General features: G+C 40.7%; 2 protein-coding genes across 3 annotated transcripts in view; both read right to left on the bottom strand.

Moving 5' to 3' along the window:
• Positions 1–514: 514 nt before the first annotated feature.
• Positions 515–12730, bottom strand: LOC127363102 (phosphatidylinositol transfer protein alpha isoform). The gene is made up of 12 exons (XM_051399580.1): positions 12567–12730; positions 10455–10485; positions 5956–6101; positions 5426–5517; positions 5160–5167; positions 4465–4539; positions 3619–3702; positions 3327–3404; positions 3101–3211; positions 2768–2890; positions 1628–1673; positions 515–1527 (listed from the first exon to the last, which is right to left on the bottom strand). The coding sequence occupies exons 1-11, from the start codon at positions 12581–12583 to the stop codon at positions 1632–1634; spliced, it is 807 nt and encodes a 268-aa protein (XP_051255540.1). The 5' UTR covers positions 12584–12730; the 3' UTR covers positions 515–1527; positions 1628–1631.
• A 1010-nt stretch (positions 12731–13740) lies between these two features.
• The window catches only part of LOC127363098 (large neutral amino acids transporter small subunit 4), a 31935-nt gene continuing 27544 nt past the window's right edge, over positions 13741–18131 (bottom strand). For both annotated transcript variants that reach the window (XM_051399572.1, XM_051399574.1), the window contains one exon: positions 13741–18076. In XM_051399572.1, the coding sequence (XP_051255532.1) occupies positions 17915–18076 (162 nt within the window). In that variant the 3' untranslated portion in view covers positions 13741–17914. The remainder of the gene's footprint in view (positions 18077–18131) is intronic.

Genomic DNA, 18131 nt, shown 5'->3' with positions numbered 1-18131 from the left:
CCTTCACATATGACGTTAGTTTGTCTGTAAAGAACGAGGAATTTTATAGTGAACACTTTGGTCTTGAATTATTATACATTTTTCTGTATGCCTGACCTGAAACATTTGCTTTTAACACAGCTACGTATTCATGTTAGCTTGAGGAGAAAAAAAACAAGGGGGCGAAATTTGGCGGTTTCAGTCTGTTAACGCTTGTGGATGTGCTCTTATTCTGAAGGATTGAAACTTAATAAAGTGCTGATATTCAGACTAATAAAGTCTGCTTAAAAGAGACTAATTCTCCCATGAAAAAAACACAACTACATAAATACACCACATTTTCTAAAACAGAAAAAAACATGGCTTTATATGAGCATTTTGGATCCTGGACATTTTTTCTGATTCAAGCGAGAATTCATGACTTCAACTCACAATAGGGTCTTTTCCAGTCTGCAGAACTACAGGTGGATGGAGATTTGCTCACTTATATAGTTTTCCAGCAGAAGTACAATGCACAAATACACACAAAGCAAGCAACAATTACATTGTCTTTAATATGCTACACGATCATATAACTCATTACATTAAAATCCAGGTTCAACACAGGACAAGACTTACAATAGTAGCCCAAACCTTTTCAAAGTTATCAAGACAGAATTGCTTCATGTGTCCATCATTTTAAAATCTGCTCAGAGTTCAAGTTCTTCTTGCATATTATCATCACCAACACTCAAAACCTCAACCCAATGATATAATTACTATACCGGTATTACGATTACTATAAAAACAGCAGCTGGCATCTTTGTAGGAAACTAAACCGACCAACTGACCAACAGCAGGTGCATTCAGACCAGACTACGCTGAAAATATATTTCATGTCCCTGATGGAGTCTTTTCAAAGTAAATACCTCATATGTAAACTGTACAGCACAGGAGGGTGGTGGAATTTCCAGTTTGACAAAACATAGGTACAAATGCATTTTGTGAGATCAAGAAATGAACAGAACTTTCTCAAAAGCACAGAAGCCTATTTTATTTTATTCAATTATTTAAAAAACCTTGTAAGATCCCAGTAACTCTGGAGCTTTTGCAGATGTAGAAGACACGAGACCTGTGGAAAATGTGCCTTGCTCTGGTAAGTAAACAATGAATCACTGGGAACTGGAAAATATACAATCAAGAAAAAGAACAAAAACCCAAATAACTTCCACTAAAAAAAGGATAACAGAAATCAGAAATGTTTCTTCAGAGACAACCTACACCCTCCCTGTGATGTTTTAAAATTGAAGAGCACCTAATAGACATAAGTAAGAACGCTTCAAAACTGATTCCCATACTTGTCTCTTAAAAAAAACCTAAAAGCTGCTATATTTGTTGTATTCAAATGTAGTACACAAATACACACAACTGCTTTACAATAATGAGCTCTTATTAAGAGCAAATTTTATTGGGATGGAGGTGTGGTATTCTTGATTATGCCTATCAAGCTGTTCTAGGTCCAATGTCCCAGGAGATGAGTCTGAGTCTGCTGAATGAAGTTAAATCATCCTGTATCAGAGTGAGGTGAAGACAGAGTGAGTTAAGATGCATTAATCCAGTTTGAATTTACAAATAATAAATCTCACCAAAACAATAGTTTAATACTCACTGGGTTAGTCGACTGCCAGGCCTTTCACTTCATCATTCTTCCTCATCTAGGACATGGAGACACATGTTACTCAGGAGTGTACAAAAATACCTGATTTCTCGTATTCAGCACAAATGTTGCTGTTGGGGGCAGAACGACAACGATAAATATTACAAAGACTGCTTTGACTTATTGCAGCCCTGACTAAAGTATTGGCTCAGTTTCTCATTATAATGGGGAAATTCTTGTTTTAACGAGATAGTTAATGTTTTAGTTATTTTTTAAGTTATATGGACACCCATTTGTTGTATTCATGCTTAATTCTCAAGGTGAAACATTGGCCCATCGGTTTGGTTTATGTAGACAATAATCCTGGTGCTGATAATGACCAAGTATAGACTGTGCCAGTAAATCAAATTACATTAATTCTCAATCTTCCCATTTAGTTAAATAATCTGGATTGTATCCACACACCAGCCTTTTATGTGGGTTGTAGTGGAGCACATATATATATATATATATATTTATCTGGGGCTATATACACTGATCAGCAGCCCCAGACCAACAAACTGTGATGCACTGTGTGTTCTGACTCTTTTCTATCTAGTTTGAGCTACAGCTGCCCTTTTTTCTGCTTCTGACACATCAACTTGAGGACAAGATGTTCACTTGCTGCCTGATATATCCCACCCACTGACAGGAGCCATGATAACCAGATAATCAGTGTTATTCACTCCACCAGATTGTTTTTGCTCATGTGACTCAGATCGTTTGAAAAAAAAAAAAAAAAAAATATATATATATATATATATATATATATATATATATATATATATATATATATATTCTATTCAATTCTGATTTGAAAACACTTTCATATGTGATCCCAAAAAATTGCTGTGTGACCTAGATTTGAACAGTTACATCAGAATGCATGTGACTTTTATGTCACTCGAGAGAAACATTCGTCATGCAGGTCACCTCAAGACTGTGACCTGTTCACGCTGGATTATTCAAATTAAGATAGTAGTCTGAATGTAGCCTAAAACTTAAAAATGTAATGTAAAAATTGTCATTTTTAGGCCATATCGCGCAGCCCTACACTAAGATAATCTGCTCCGTAACAAGGGTGCAGCGTAAAAGTCTACTGTGCTCAGTCACCTCATCGAGCTCCTTCTTCGTCTCCTCCTCCATGCGTCGTATGTCATCCATCGACAGATCGATCCATCCGTCCAGCCAGCAGAACAGCTGTCTGTGGAAGTGGGTGAACAAACGCTTCTCCACCTGGACGGGGGGGGCACAAGATAAAGAAGGAGACAACAGTTACAGGGAGAAATATAAAAGTAATATGGAGTACATGTCTTGTATTGTACTTCAACTCAAAGCACAATACACTTCATAAATTGGCCACCAGAAGGCAATATATATCAAAAATCTTATTTTCTCCTATAAAAAAAAAAAATTGTTGGCGGTGTAGAACAAAATTTTTTATACCTTATGAATGAAGCCTTCCACTTTGCCCTGTAGTCCCAGCATCTTGAATTCAACAGTGGCTAGCTTATAGGCACACATGTGTGGACAGTCGGGGTTGTTAGCGAGTTCTTTCTGCAAATACATAGAGGCACTGATGAAAAACACAAAGTCTGCAGGCCTGTAAACACAATTATTTGATGTCTTTAATAAAGTGAGCCACAGTGAAGAGGCACAGGAGATGTAGTACCTTCCAGTCAGGTCCCAGAGGTCCTCTACCCGTCTTCTTGGACTTAAATATGGCTGGATCATATTCTGGTTTGTAGTCCTAAAGAATGAATGCAACCAGTAAACACTCAAAGCTGATGCAACCAGTAAACACTCAAAGCTGATGCAACCAGTAAACACTCAAAGCTGATGCAACCAGTTAACACTCAAAGCTGATGGTAAAATCGTTTCAAGGATTACTGGGACCAGATGGGTAGAATCAGACCCAAAACCTGGGTTTCTTTCTAAAAACCATGCAGAATTTTCTTCCTTACATTTGCATTTATGACACTTCTGTCCCCAATGTCGATGTTAACTACTTCAGTTTTTTCCCATGTGCTTTGGTCCAGTCCATGTACCTGCAGGGAGGCAAAGTGTAGATCAGTTGCTTGGTAAAGGAACACATATCAGACTTCATGTTTATAAGTACAGTTCAACAAAAAGTAGCTTTGACCAGTGCAGGACAATTCATACTAGTGATTGTTGGGGTGGTGTTATTCAGTCATTGCTGTAAATCTAAGATTAGGAGTCCCAGCAAACACAAGGAGAGGATTTAATCACATTAGCTTCAGCTGAACTTTGTAATGTGTTTTAGCACAGAGCGAGGATTGGCCATTTTGTTCCTCATTTCTTCGCCCAGTGGACTTTTAGTTATACACATTAGTGAGGCCAAAGGTCAGAAAGTCTCCCACTTACCAACAAGTATGGTCTTCTTTTTAGCCCAGTATGAAAAATTACAAATGCTGGTCTGGGATGAGGCATCGGCTGACAGCTTACACAACACACATTAGTTTAAGTTGGTCTATTGATATAGACAGATGAGCTCTCTGTCAATATTATTATTTATATATGTATATACTTATTTTTTATTGTTTTTATTACCATTTTAAATTCTTGTTACTTCCTTATTTGTTTATTTATTTATTAAATAATTAAATACTATTTTCTTTCTTTTCACTCATATGATATTATGTATTGTCACGCAAATGCTTATTTCTTACAGTAAGTCCAACTCTTCAGTTGTATTTGTAACTATACATATAATGTATGTGCCTAATGCATATGGTGGGTAGAGTGTGACCACAATTGGTTAGCACTGTTGACAGATCACATTCACTTACATTTTCCTGATCCCCCATATCAGGCTTGTGCCACGTCTCAATCTTTATCATGAACTTGTCTTTCATGTATTCATTCTGTAAACATGGGAGAGATACAGGATAGGGTCAGTCAACAATCATATTGTTGTGCTCATCACACTCAAAGTGATTGCATTACAGTTTGTGAAAAGGCACTGTGGATTCATCTGCGCACATAAACGCAACAGTATGTGAGCTTAGCGCGCGCGCGTGTGCGCGCACACACACCCCCACCCCCCCACACACACACACACCCCCCACACACACACCCCCCACACACCCCCCCCACACACACACACACACACACACACACACACCCCCCACACACACACCCCCCCCACACACACACCCCCCCACACACACCCCCCCCCACACACACACCCCCCCACACACACACACCCCCCCACACACACACACACACACACACACACACACACACACACACACACACACACACACACACACACACACACACAGTGTGTCGTCACTGCAGTGTCTCCTTTCGTCTAACATGGTTACCATCTCATCTTTCATTGTCTTAACTGCAAAACGTTTCACTGAACACTTCATTCAGTTTAACTCTACTCACTATACGATAGGAATACAAATAGTTCAACTCCGAAACATATGTAGAAAATGTAACTTCATTTGGAAACTCAAAGTGAAGGAACGCTTACCGTGAGGACTGCGTCAGAAGAACAGGTGGGTCGTGATGGAAAGAGGATGGATCCGAAAGAGAAGGAGAGACAAGGAATTAGATAATACCCAGACTTCAAGCATCAAGCTTTTCATTTGTGAAATTGTGTGTGTGTGTGTGTGTGTGTGTGTGTGTGTGTGTGTGTGTGTGTGTGTGTGGGTGTGTGTGTGTGTGTGTGGGTGTGTGGGTGTGTGGGGGGGGTGTGTGTGGGGGTGTGTGTGTGGGTGTGCACGCGGTGGGACTAACTGGTTCGACAGTAAGGATATGCATTCCAGGCCTTCTCGTGAACTTCGAGAGAACCTTTCGGCGCTATCACCCGGATAAAACCTGGCACTTTACTGCAGAGACACAAACAGCCATTGATGCAGTCACACAACTATGCACAATCACAAAAAACTATAAACTACTATTCTTGTGGCTGAATGTATTCACACACAGTCTTACAGAAACATAGGGAACATATCAATGCATTTCCGCTATAATCCTAGAATGTGCTTTGATGTTTGCAGTTTGATAGAGGGTAAGTACAGTATGCTCCCTGTACAACCTGACATTCTGCCAAGGTCTTGGTCACACAGCGTTTAAACCTTTCACAGCAAAATCACACTGAATTTGCTCGCAGGACGATAAAATCTGCCAAAATGTTTCGCTTCGAGTTCAACTGTGGTGACCTTTGACGTGCACATTTAATGATACAATCCTTTCTGTGTATTCCTGCTACTTCCTAGATAGTATGTGGTATGCAGTACGTAGCTGTTGAATTGTGAGCTGCCTACCTCTGCAGGTGGTAGATCTTGTGGGTGTATTGTCCCTTCTCTCCATCCTTCTCATAGGGCTCGTTGACAATCACCTCCACACCTTCTCCTCCACCCGTCTCATTCTTGCTGGCCTCTGCTACTGCATACAGCTGACCCACTTGGTACTGGAGGGACAGAAAAGGAGAGCATGGTTATTGTGGTTTACAGATACATTTAAATTAGAATGAATTCAGTCAATATTCTCACCCTCAATTATGTGTTTCAGAGCCAAAATGGCAGATTCATTTATGTGGTGGATTAAAGGAACATTTCCAGACAAAAGCTCATCAATTCTGAGAGTTTGGAAGGAATTGCCCTTTAGAGATAAGCGTCCCTCTCTGGTTGAAGGAATGCTTGTTACTGACAGTTTGTGTTATAGACCTCTTCCACAGCAGACATTTTGACTTTTCAGTTTGACAACCACCACAACATTTTCACACATTTGACCAATAAACTCTTCTTGAGAACATCAGATCTACTTGATAAACTAATTTAACAGACTTAAGTAGGGGCTTGTGACAAACTAGCACACTGAGCAGCTAAAATGGGATTTAGAGGATTTCTTCCTGTTGGGTGTTTCACCATAGTGCCTAGGTATTAGTACATTAATTAACAGTTACACTGCTATATAACTGGCAAAATTAAATAAGAAAATAATACAATAATAACTCGAGAGACAACAGAATGGAAAGACGAGTTCAACGACCTGAGCTGACAATCATTCGGTCATGACTTCAGTCACCCATTCATGTATATGACTGCGAGTTCACCATTTCCCTCTAGGTATCCCAGACACAGACCTCAGCATGGGAAAACCAGCAGAGTAAGCCTTTTGTCTTTGTTTTTTTCCCCCCTCTCTTCCTCTTCTTCTTTCTTCCTCCAACCCCCATAGTTCAAACCCTTCCTGAGTCAGGCAAAAGTGTTGTGACACTGGAAAGAGTGACTCACATCTCTGGTGCTGTCAGCAGGGCCACACACACAAAAAAACCTTCTTGAAATTGTGGCTAAAATGTGTTCAGACTACAAAAAAAAAAAAACAGGAAAAACCAGTACAACCAGTGATATGGTCAAACATGCACATTGTGGTTGCATTTTGGTCCACTGAAGTTTGTGGTACAGAAATAGATATATCTTCATCTCTTCAATATGAGTAGTAAATGTTTATGTAGTGACAGTTAGTGCGAGCAGTGATTACAAATCTGCTGCCATCTGTAGTTTAATTGGACGAAGGTTTTATAGTTGAATCAAACCCTCTTCTCCCCGAAGACAGAGCGCTGCTTAAGGCTAGTAACCTATTTTGGTAGCCTTGGATGCTCAGCCTCGCCACTGTGAGTAGGAACTCAGGAATGTGACTTGTCGTGTACAACCAGCGTGTCTTCGCATTGACAAGGACAGGCAGACGTAATGCAGGCCTTTGTGAGCTGCTCAGGGGCGGCAACACAACATTCAGCTTTAAAAAACAACATCAACTTGACTGGAGGTGGTCATCAATACTGGAAAAAAAACATGTTGAGGCGAAGTGCTCCATTTGGCAAGTTTGGCAATAAAAAGCGAACCTGTTGGTTCACATAATGCTGTTTGCTGACAAAGGTGTGGACCGCGAGTGGTGGTTTTATAGCTTCATAATAACAACAATCACTGGGATAAAATCTTATTCAGTCACATGCGAGTAACCGTCAGAATGATTTGACCCCTCCGAGCAGCAGCATCTTCCAAGTGTTGTTGAAACTTATTTAAAGCCACCATTGTCCACAAACTGCAGAGCTGCATAGTAACTAAATACAGTGAAAGTGTAATGTCATTATATAGTCTAAACGTGAATACAAAATGAATGAGCTGTATTCTGTTACATTACAGATGACTGTGAACAGAACAGATTATATATCTATTAGTTACTTAATCAAAAGAGCACTCCACCAATTTTACATACTAAGCTCAGTTTTCCATTAATGAGTATTACTACTGGGCCAGTGATAACAGTTTAACGTATAATATCTTGTGTGGATCTGGAGAAGCTTAATTAAGTTTGAAAAATTAACCCTGATGATGTCACCAGTAATTAAAACTGGGGTGGAGTTTAGAGGACATGGGCCTTTACCAGACAGGTCTGGTCTAATACTAGATGCCATTAAGTAGCATCATGGGAAGGGTAGGATGATGTAGTGTTTTTGGAGCTCGACCTGCTTGTTTTGACTAAGAAACCAGAAACCCAGAATATACAGTTTATTATCATGGAAGACTGAGAAAGCAACAAATATTGACATGAATAGGTGTAACTTGTGTTTTGTTTGTTTATTAAACCTAAAACTTAAGCGATTTTGTGAAATGCACTTATTTGTTTTTTTGCCAAGAGATGTAGCCAGCATCTGATTAGCTTAGCTTAGCACAAAGACTGGAAACATGGGGAAACAACTAGCCTGACTCGTTCCGAAGAGGTGCATTTCCCAAATTGTCAAATAATTCCTTTAACTATTTCAACTGTTGATTAAATTACTAGTGACTGATCAATTGTGTCATCTCTATACAATATTACACATAAGACAAGGTTTGCTTCTCTACCAACCTAAATTTACATATTGTCATGTTTTTAAAAAGGTACATTTAATACCATGGATATATAATAAAGAATCTACCTGAAACTCACCGAAAGTAATCAAAATGCAATATAATTCCATAGCTTACATAACAAAAAACAGTCGTCTTGATTGCCTGTGCCCACCCCCATTTCCTTCAGATTTGATACAACTCAAGCTCTTGTAATTGTGACAGTTACTCAACTAACAATCCAGCTAATTCCTCACACTAAAGGGATCAGAGGGAAAGCCGGTCATACAGCAAACTGTGATTCCGTGGCTCAGTGAAATACTGGCTTCTGCTTTGTGTTAAGCAATGGAAAAACAAAGAGCATGTTGTTGTATGGAACATTTGGATTGAAACGTAGAAAGAGCCAAGAGCATTTAGGTAATAGAAAAGGAAAGAGTTTACATACAAGTGCAATGGGGAAGGTTAATAAAATGTTCTTCCATAAAGAGCAAATCTACTGTAGGGAAAAGGTTAGGAGGCTGAAGCTGCTGGTATAGTAGATTAAACACAGCTAAACACATTCTGGGCCTGATAACTAAGTGTTTCAACTGCAAGGGCATCTAAAGGCAGCCCAAAGTGACAGTGCTGAAAGAGGCCAACTCCAACAACACATGATCGGGCACATCGTGTACTGAGCGGAAGCCACTTAGTGTAGTATGTATAATATCCCTGCTGCTCTGTTTTGCCTTTAATCTTCTCTAAAGGCAGTGAGATCAGATGCATGGTGATAACGGAAATATGTTGATCAGCAGCCTGGAGAATTTTAAACAGCGTTCTACCGAGGAAAACTAAAGAGTAGTTACTGAGTGAAAAATAATAAAAGCCGATACCCAAATATATTTAGTGGTATAGTTGTGTGAAGTCCTCTCCTGCTTCAAACACACAGTCCCAGTCCACAAGAAACCCACAGGATTCAATGACTACAGGTCGGTAACCCTGACGTCCCAGAAGGAACCCATTTGTGGCATACACAAAGCGTTCATCAGCTTCATCCGGGATGGTGATGAGTCTGCATACAGACATTAGGGTGGAATAACTGGTGCAGTTCTGCTGTCAGAACAACCTGGAGCTGAACATGCTTATAACTGTGGAGCTGACAGTGGAGTTCAGGAGGAGTCCATCAACAACACTGTGTCTGCTTCAGGTTTCAGGGATCCACAATCTCCCAGGAGCTAAAGTGGGAGTCCAAAGACTGACCTCACAGACAGTCGGGACTGCAGGAAAATCAATGCTGACTCATCACACCCTGGATACAACCTGTTCCAACTTCACGCTACAGAGCAATGTACGTAAAAACGACAGGCACAAGAATAGTTTCTTTCCACAGGCCGTCACTCTGACAAATAGTGAACACTCAGAAACAATCTCTGTGCAACAACCCCATAATACTAAACATAACTATACATTATAAATCGTATATATATATATATATATTTTTTTTTTTTTAGTTATATGAGTTATTTTTTTGGCCTTTTATTGCCTTTATTTGATAGATACAGCTGAAGACAGACAGGGAAGGGGAGTAGAGAGAGGGGACGACATGCAGCAAAGGTCCGCAGGTCAGAGCCTCAGTACATGGGTCGCCAGCTCTACCCACTGAGCTAACCGGGCGCCCGAAAATTGTATATTTTATAGTTTAAATACACACCATCTTTTAACATGTCCACATCATCATTGTCAAATATAAACCTAAGCACACTGTACATGCTGTATAAAGATATATCCACTTACCTATATAAGGTTTAGGTATATATCATATAAGGTAACTAATCAATATCTATTCCAGCACAGTTTCCACTCTTCACCACTGAACTATGCAAGTCTGACTTACAGTCTGACATTACATTGATGTTAGTTGTTGTTAATTGACTGTTCCTGATAAAATGAGACCTTACCTCCTCCACTGAAATGGGCAGGACAATTCGGCTACAAGAGAGAGAAAAGAAGGAGACGTTCATTACTGCACAGATATCCCAGTCAGAGATAAAACAGACAATAAAACAATGAGAACTGTACTGCTGACCTACAAGAGGATGAGATATATTATCAGCAGTCAACATACCAACAGTTTGTCTTTAGGTTTCACTTTCAGACAACAGTCCTCTGATTATGTAATTTCAACACATCAATTAACCCACACAACATGTCCAGAAGACAATTCAGAATAGCACTTGCATAATGTTGAGGGACTCACAAGAGAGAGATTTAGAAAATAATGGTGAAAATTGAATGGGCAGACACAGAGATATGCTCAATTTTAGTTCCTCATCTGGTTCAAGCTCCAAAAACAGTGTACATTTCCCATAATGCTCAAACTCAATGGTGTCTTTTCATTGTTCATCCTTATTTCATTTTTACTTTGCTAAGCTCCCTCCAGAGTAACAGAAGACATTATACAGGGAGTACTCCTCGTGGTGAGTCAACTGAACTTCACATGTGAGGTTACTCTTTTAACCTATCAGAGGTGTGGACACACCTGCACCTTAAGTTTAGAGGGTGCAGGTTTGATTTCATCACACATAAGAAATATGGGAGATGGGAAACACAATGTTACAGTGTAACTCCAGTAGAAATTATCAGTTGGTGACTGTTAGGCAACATAGACATGGCAGTTCGGACATAACGACACTACTAATGTCTGAAACCTGGAGACGCAGCACCATGAGTCAGTCAGAGCACTGCTTTGAAGACTGATTTATAGTGATAGCGATGGGAAGTGAGTTAGTTCTCTTCTAGTATTCCACTATCATAGGAACTTCGAGAACAGGAAGAGGAAATTATAAACCTGCAATCAAGACTGCCAATGTGAGAGAACAAATAGGTCAGGAACTGTAGTGGAAACCCTGCATGCGTCTGTCTGTGTGTGTTCTGTGTATCCTTCTCTAGTGTGCCTCCATACAATAGCCAATTAATCGCCACCTGTTGCCAGTCTAGCAGGACCTGAATATTTCATTAGAACAGATCAGAATGAAAGAGGACCCTTCCAGGCATGAAGTGGCTGGTGCGATGAAAAAGATATACATTTTCCTGCACTCTTACACAGAAACACTGCACAGTTGACAAGTTCTGGCCACAATGTCTCATGAAAAAGGGTAAATCTATCTTATTTTAGGAGAAGCACATTTTGATGCATGGACTGATCATCCTAAGCATAATAATTTGCCATGGGCGAGCCTTTGAATGTACTTTGCACCATGGTCAGATGACATGCATGCTACTGAATGTTGTTCTAGCGATGATGTGCATATGACGGTCATAAAACTGCCTGACTTACAAGAATGTAGAAGGCTCATTCTTACTTTCAATCAAATTTGTGATATCTGGCTATGTAAATAAAATTCAAGGATCCTGAGCCCTGATGTTCAAAACTCTGTTCAAACATTTGCCAATTCTAAACGGCTTTAGTATTAATCTCACGGGCATGCCTTATGAAATGTGATTTATTATATCTTCTGAACAATTGAGGGCAATTCTCCACTTCGGCATGTAAAAATACCTCAAAAACAAATTCATTCAATGGAAATTAAACTTTGGATGTTGTGTCGCCGCTCCCACAGCCTCCCTCTCCCTACCAATTTACAGTGTAAAGTCAGCAGGTTATTAAACCTAGTTCGGTAGCCAGCAGCGCCAACCAAACCTAAACGTTTGGTGGAGCTACACCGCTGGTTCAAATATACAGCTCAATCTATCTGTTCCGAAATTACTCAAATTGTCATAATAATCCACCTAGTGAGTAGTTATGTACTTTTTCTAACACAACCAAATGAACTTTAAATACATATAAATGTTTATAGAGTTCCGACAGTCCAAACCACTCAACCAAGCTAAGTGCTGAAACTCATTTGAGACACAACAAATGTGCCAAACACCGCAGTTTAGCTAGCATAATTGTAATGTCTTATCTCGGCTTCCTTTCTGATACAATAGTTAATAATTTGAGAAAAGTTGTATCGACCAGCGGAGCCACAGTGCCAGCTTCCTCTTCTGACAAAAGTAAAGATACTCACTATTCTTTAATCAGCATGTTGACTGTGCCTCCGTCCAAACAGCAGTATATGAGAGTGGGAACTCCTGAAAATCCTCTTTATAGCTGACTGCAGCCTTTCATTCACCGCTCGACGGTTTCCACTCCGGGGTTTCTTCCTGGATGATGCCGTGAGAGTGTGAAGGGGCGCGGCGTCGAGAGAGGAGGAGACACCCACCTTTAGTTTCAGGTAACTTCGTGTTGCGTTCACGTGCAGCCGGTAGACATTATCAAGTCTTATCATTATGAACTTTATGTCGGGATTATGACTTTATGTGAGTGTCAGTACCCATACACCATACCCATACATTTTAATTACTATCCTGTACGCTCATATTCTCTTGTATCTATTCTACTACTGCTATTATAGCTCCTCTAATAATAATAATATTCATGATCATCAAACGCATGGTGATTCCACTTTAAGCACCAACATGTAGCTACCTGCTGGGTGTACAGCATTTTTAAGATCACCTGACCCATTATATACTGTCATATCCACCTACCTCATGTAGGTAAAAATCTACACGTTATTGTTGTTGTTTATATTTGTTATTTTTGTGTTTCTTTATGCTATTCTGTGTGTGTAAATTGGGAGCAATGTCAATCCAGAGTCAAATTCTTTGTATGTGTTCATATACCTGCACAGTAAAAGTGATTCTGATTCACAAAGATCCTCCTGAGGCTGGCAGATGTTATTGTATGTGGCATCAAACTGATGGAGATCACACGATTACCCACACTTTCGGTTACCACTGAATATTTACAGCTCAATGAGCATCAGTTGGTGCACATCTGGGTGGAGTAGGCTACTGAACAGTGTGTGTGTGTGTGTGTGTGTGTGTGTGTGTGTGTGTGAACGCCACAGTGTGGTCAAACCAGTACGGGCAGAAAATGTCAGCTCCGGTTCAACCTGTTTATGAGGCAACTGAGACAGTTTGAGACCACTCAGGGTGTTCCTCTGTGATTTAAACAAAGCCGAGGAAACTGTGTGGTTGCTGTCGCCCAACAGGTTTGCCTACAAAGCTGTTTTATCTGTCACTTCTCTTGTACTTGACTCCACATATCATGAGTGTCAGTGTTACAGTGAGAGTCTGACCCCTGCTGCTCTGGAAAAGTATTACGAGATCACAGAAGTGTGAAATAAGAGACACATCTATACAAATTATTGTGTTTATTTTGCTTCATATATTGATCTGTCTTTTTTCTTTCAGTTGACATGACTTAAAATGTCAATGACAATGGCTATACTGTGGTACAAGACAAAAGAGAACCAAATATACAATATAAGACCATGAAAAAACACATTCTCGTAAACATCAGAGGGGAAAAAAAGCTTAATAAAAGAAAACAAAACTAAACTGGAGCATGGTAGGTAGAAAAAATACAAAAGGTACATGCCAGGGGAGGGAAACAAGGTGTCTGTGTTCCAGCTGAAATCCCCACTTCCTGTCGTAAAAACACACTAGGATTCATCTTCAGAGAGCAAACAATCCATCAGTACATCAATCAATAAACCAAACTACTGTAGATTCCCTATCCTAGGAGGTTGGGGTGAGAGCGGGGAGGTGATGGCATGGAGGACAGTTGTTTAAGGTACGGCAGTGAAGGAAAGTGCAGATTAGTTTGCCATTCTGAGGGAATGAGGAGTTCACCTGGTAACTCATCACTCACACACTCCACTATCACATCTTCAATTCACAGACTGAAGGAAAACAGTCTGCGAGTGGGCTGATTTCATGTTCAGCCACAGAGTGAGTTCAGGATGGGTTACCAGGCAAATGAAAAATCAATGTCCATCGTCACCCACATTCATAGAGCTGGAGTAAAGTATTGCATCAGAGTGTATCTGTACCTGCAGCCTGTCAGAACATCACGACAAACCACAGGAACAGTTACACACCGGCACGCTACGAGATACACTCTATGGAGTTAAATTAGTTACATGTGATTTATTAGAAAGGCAAATGTGAATATGGTTTTGTGAAGTGAAAAAAACACAGTGAACTTGTAATTAAAGATTTCTACATCGCAAATACATTTGCACATTTCTATGCACAAATTGTTATTGTTGCATCTCTCAAGTACAAAACTGGCATTGTACAGGAGAATCCCCCCCACGCAGCTTTCAAAGAATAATAGTGCACAATCTGTGTGGGCTTTGTATCTGCAACGTACTAATAAAGATAATAAAGACATCCAGCTCTGCCCCAGGCAGAACTTACTAACCCTGCTCCCACCCAGACCCAGGCAACCCAGACCTGGTAGAAGTGGTGAAAATTGGATGTATGGACTGAGATCTCTTCTTGTTACACAAGATTTGCACTTCAGAGATACAACAATGTGAATGCTTGGATAAAGAAATGCAAAAGAATGTAATGAGTTCCTGCACACTATCTGTTTAGGTTCATTTGAAATCCAAAGTTTTGGTTTTAAGTAAATGAGTGCTGGCATCGTGTGGGTCTTATTAATTTCTTCTGCATGATTTAATTTTCCTACACAGCTGTCTGCCAGGTGTGTATTAGATAACATTTAATTGGAGCTGTTACACTTTTCTACACTTCTTCACATTTCTTCACATTTGTCATCTAACAAAACACAGTTAAATCATTTCTGCACCAATTTTACTCCATAAAATTCTCCTTTACAGAAACCCTGCAGTTTAGTGAGGATGTACATGCCTACAGTTGTGTCCAACGCTTATGAAAGAGCTGAGAGAGAGACTTGGCCACACTATCCATGCAAATAAAGGCGATATATTGAACATGTGAAGCAATAATTTTTCTTTCTGTGAGTATAAAAAATAACAGCATCTTTCCGTTCCCATGTTCTGAATTAAAAATCTACATCTGAAGCTCTGAGTATACATTCTCTGCATCATGCACCACCAGCGAGCAGCCATGCACTGCGTGTACCATACAGTGTGAGCAGGCAAATGCATGACTGAGGTCCATTTCTAGAGGTTCTAAAGTGCATTGTGTGCCATTCATTTCTCACTTAGTCATTCACTGGGAGCATCTGATGGCAGCGGAGGCTTGTCTCTCAGCTCTGTCACCTGGCATTGGTAAACAATTCAGGACCTGTTTGCGGACGGATGGATGGATGAATGTGATAGATGGATGGGTAGATAGAGGGAGAGAGGGACTGGGTGCGCCACATCCTGCCTGGATCCACTACTCCCATCATCTGTACACATAGAGAGGCACTCTGAGGGTCATGGCTGTCTTTGGAAGTGCCTCTGTGAGTTACTGCCAGGCAGGAAATATCTGAGGAGCTTCTCTGTATGGCATCTGAAGACAGCAGGCCAAATCAAACAGCAGTTATCACCTGTATCACTCTACACGCCTCTGCTCTGACTCTTCATTGTCTGTGTTCAGTCTCATCAATTTTTTCTCAGAACCTGGAGGAATACGTCTTCATCAGCCTGCTGCCTTCAAGCAAATCTCCCTTCATGTATGTTCAGGTGAATTCAAGTTTCCCAGAGCTGCTGCTGTGGTTGCACTTTGTGTTACAGTGCAGAATTACCACAAAATGGATAAGAAACCACAAGCAAAGTCACCAGTAGAAATGGTAACCTGATTGGGTCTTTGGAATCCACTGTGTCAATAGAGAAACAGCTATTGTGAGTAATTTCATAGCAATTTGTTGCCTTTTATGATAAAACCTCACCTTAACAAGAAAAAATGCACAAAAAAACGTTTTTGTAATTCAACTAGCACCTTTTTGTTTTAAAAATACAGTCCATAAAATGTACATGTTTGCCTGTCTGCATGTGATTGTGTGTCAACAGGATGCCCAGCACCTCACAGAAGCACTTATTGCTACAACGAAACCGAGACTGTGTGTGCGGCGAGTAGAGCAACATAGAGGCTCCACCTCTGCGCCACTCCCACCTTTAAAAAAACACACCATATCTAATATCTTTGTCCCGTCTACCTACTCTAAAAACATCTCCTCCTCCACGTCGTCAGATCATGTATAGGGAACAAAGATTCAACAACACATCTGCGATCATATTGCAAGTAAATACATTTGATAAACAACAAATTATTATATATTCCAAACACACGAAAGGAATTCATGAGCAAAACAAAAAACAGACCAACATGGCAAGTTGAGTGTGTCTTCCTGCACTAGTGAGTGAGACAGCAATGTAGGACCAGCACTGTATCAGGCATCATGCAGTGTAGTTTCATCTAGCCAGCTTTTTTCACACTGCATTATCTAACACACACACACACACACACACACACACACACACACACAAGAGAGAGAGAGATGCTGCAGTGTTTTCTGTGCTGATTAAAAAGCCACCGTAATTCATACTATGTGTTTCAATCTGAACTGCTACCAATACTGCTGTCTGTGGACTCTTATCCGGTTAATGCCCTCGAGCTTAAGAGTAAGCAGAGATGCCACGACCAAGGGTGCCACTTTTTTGTCTTTTTCTCATGTGGGAGTTCTCAAAACAGACACCAAGCAGCCTCCCACTAAACAACGGCTTGTGCTGTCTGAGAGAGGTGACGGTTTACTGGGTGAAACGTCACCTCAGACAAACCTGGGCCAATCAGAGAGCAAACGTTGTCATGGTTACCACTGTACGCACTCACAACACCGCAGTTGGTTTGTGCTAGGTGACTTTAAAAAGCACAATACTGTCACTGAGACTTTTTTTTTTTTTACAGTTGTCTCCTCCACAATCTCCTCAGTGGATTTCCATTGGCTGGCATCAGCTTCTTCTTCTATTTTTTCTAAGTAGGACTGGCCGAGGCTAAACCAGTCAGTAACGTTTGTAAAAATGAACAAGAGAGAAGAAAAGATGTGTAGAGGAGTCATTTGGGTAGACACAAAAAGTCTTCTTTTTCCCATTAGTCTGTTTTCTCCTCAGTTCAGAGATGCAGTTGAGGGAGAGGGAGCTCTCCATAGGGCGTGTGTGTATGTGTGTGTGTGTGTGTGTGTGTGTGTGTGTGTGTGTGTGTGTGTGTGTGTGTGTGTGTGTGTGTGTGTGTGTGTGTGTGTGTGTGTGCGTGTCAGGTTTCTCACAGTGTATAGTATCAGAGAGGATGAAACTGGGTGTCACAGCAGTGTGCTGTCGTGTTTGACCACATCTGATTGGCAGGAAAATGGTGTGAGTGAAAGTGTGTTTGAGAGGGAGGTGAGGGGATGAACTGAGAGAAGCACTGTAGCGTCAGGGAGGACAGGGTGAAGGAATGTATCCCTTCCACCGCTCTCCCCTCCCCTCTCTTCTTTTTCTCTGTCTTTCTCTTTTTAGCGTAGCTCGTCATCTCAGTTTTTAAAAAGATCATCCATCTCTCTGTTCTTCCTCTCCGTCTAGACGAAGGCCTCGGGCTTGCTGCCATTGTTGATCTTGACGTAGATCTTTGGGTCCTCATCGCGCTCGTCTCTGAGGCGCTGGAGGTGGCGGCTGTGGCACAGCAGGTAGAAAGGCAGGCAGAATCCCAGCAAACTCACTGCCAAAAGGCCCACGTTCACCTGAAGACGACATAAGGGTCAGACCAACGTAATGTGTTGTTTAAATATTTCCTAC

The sequence above is a fragment of the Dicentrarchus labrax genome, unplaced genomic scaffold (assembly GCF_905237075.1).
Source record: "Dicentrarchus labrax unplaced genomic scaffold, dlabrax2021, whole genome shotgun sequence".
Lineage (NCBI taxonomy): Eukaryota > Metazoa > Chordata > Actinopteri > Moronidae > Dicentrarchus > Dicentrarchus labrax.
Note: the sequence above shows the minus strand (reverse complement) of the source record. Positions and strands in the feature narration are given on the sequence as shown.

Excerpts from the sequence above, each read along its gene's own strand:
- LOC127363102 (XM_051399580.1), bottom strand. Across the intron at positions 3,212-3,326 it reads CTCTGGGACCTGACTGGAAG|AAAGAACTCGCTAACAACCC; the intron begins GTACTACATCTC and ends ATGTATTTGCAG. Across the intron at positions 2,891-3,100 it reads TGGAAGGCTTCATTCATAAG|GTGGAGAAGCGTTTGTTCAC; the intron begins GTATAAAAAATT and ends CCCCCCGTCCAG.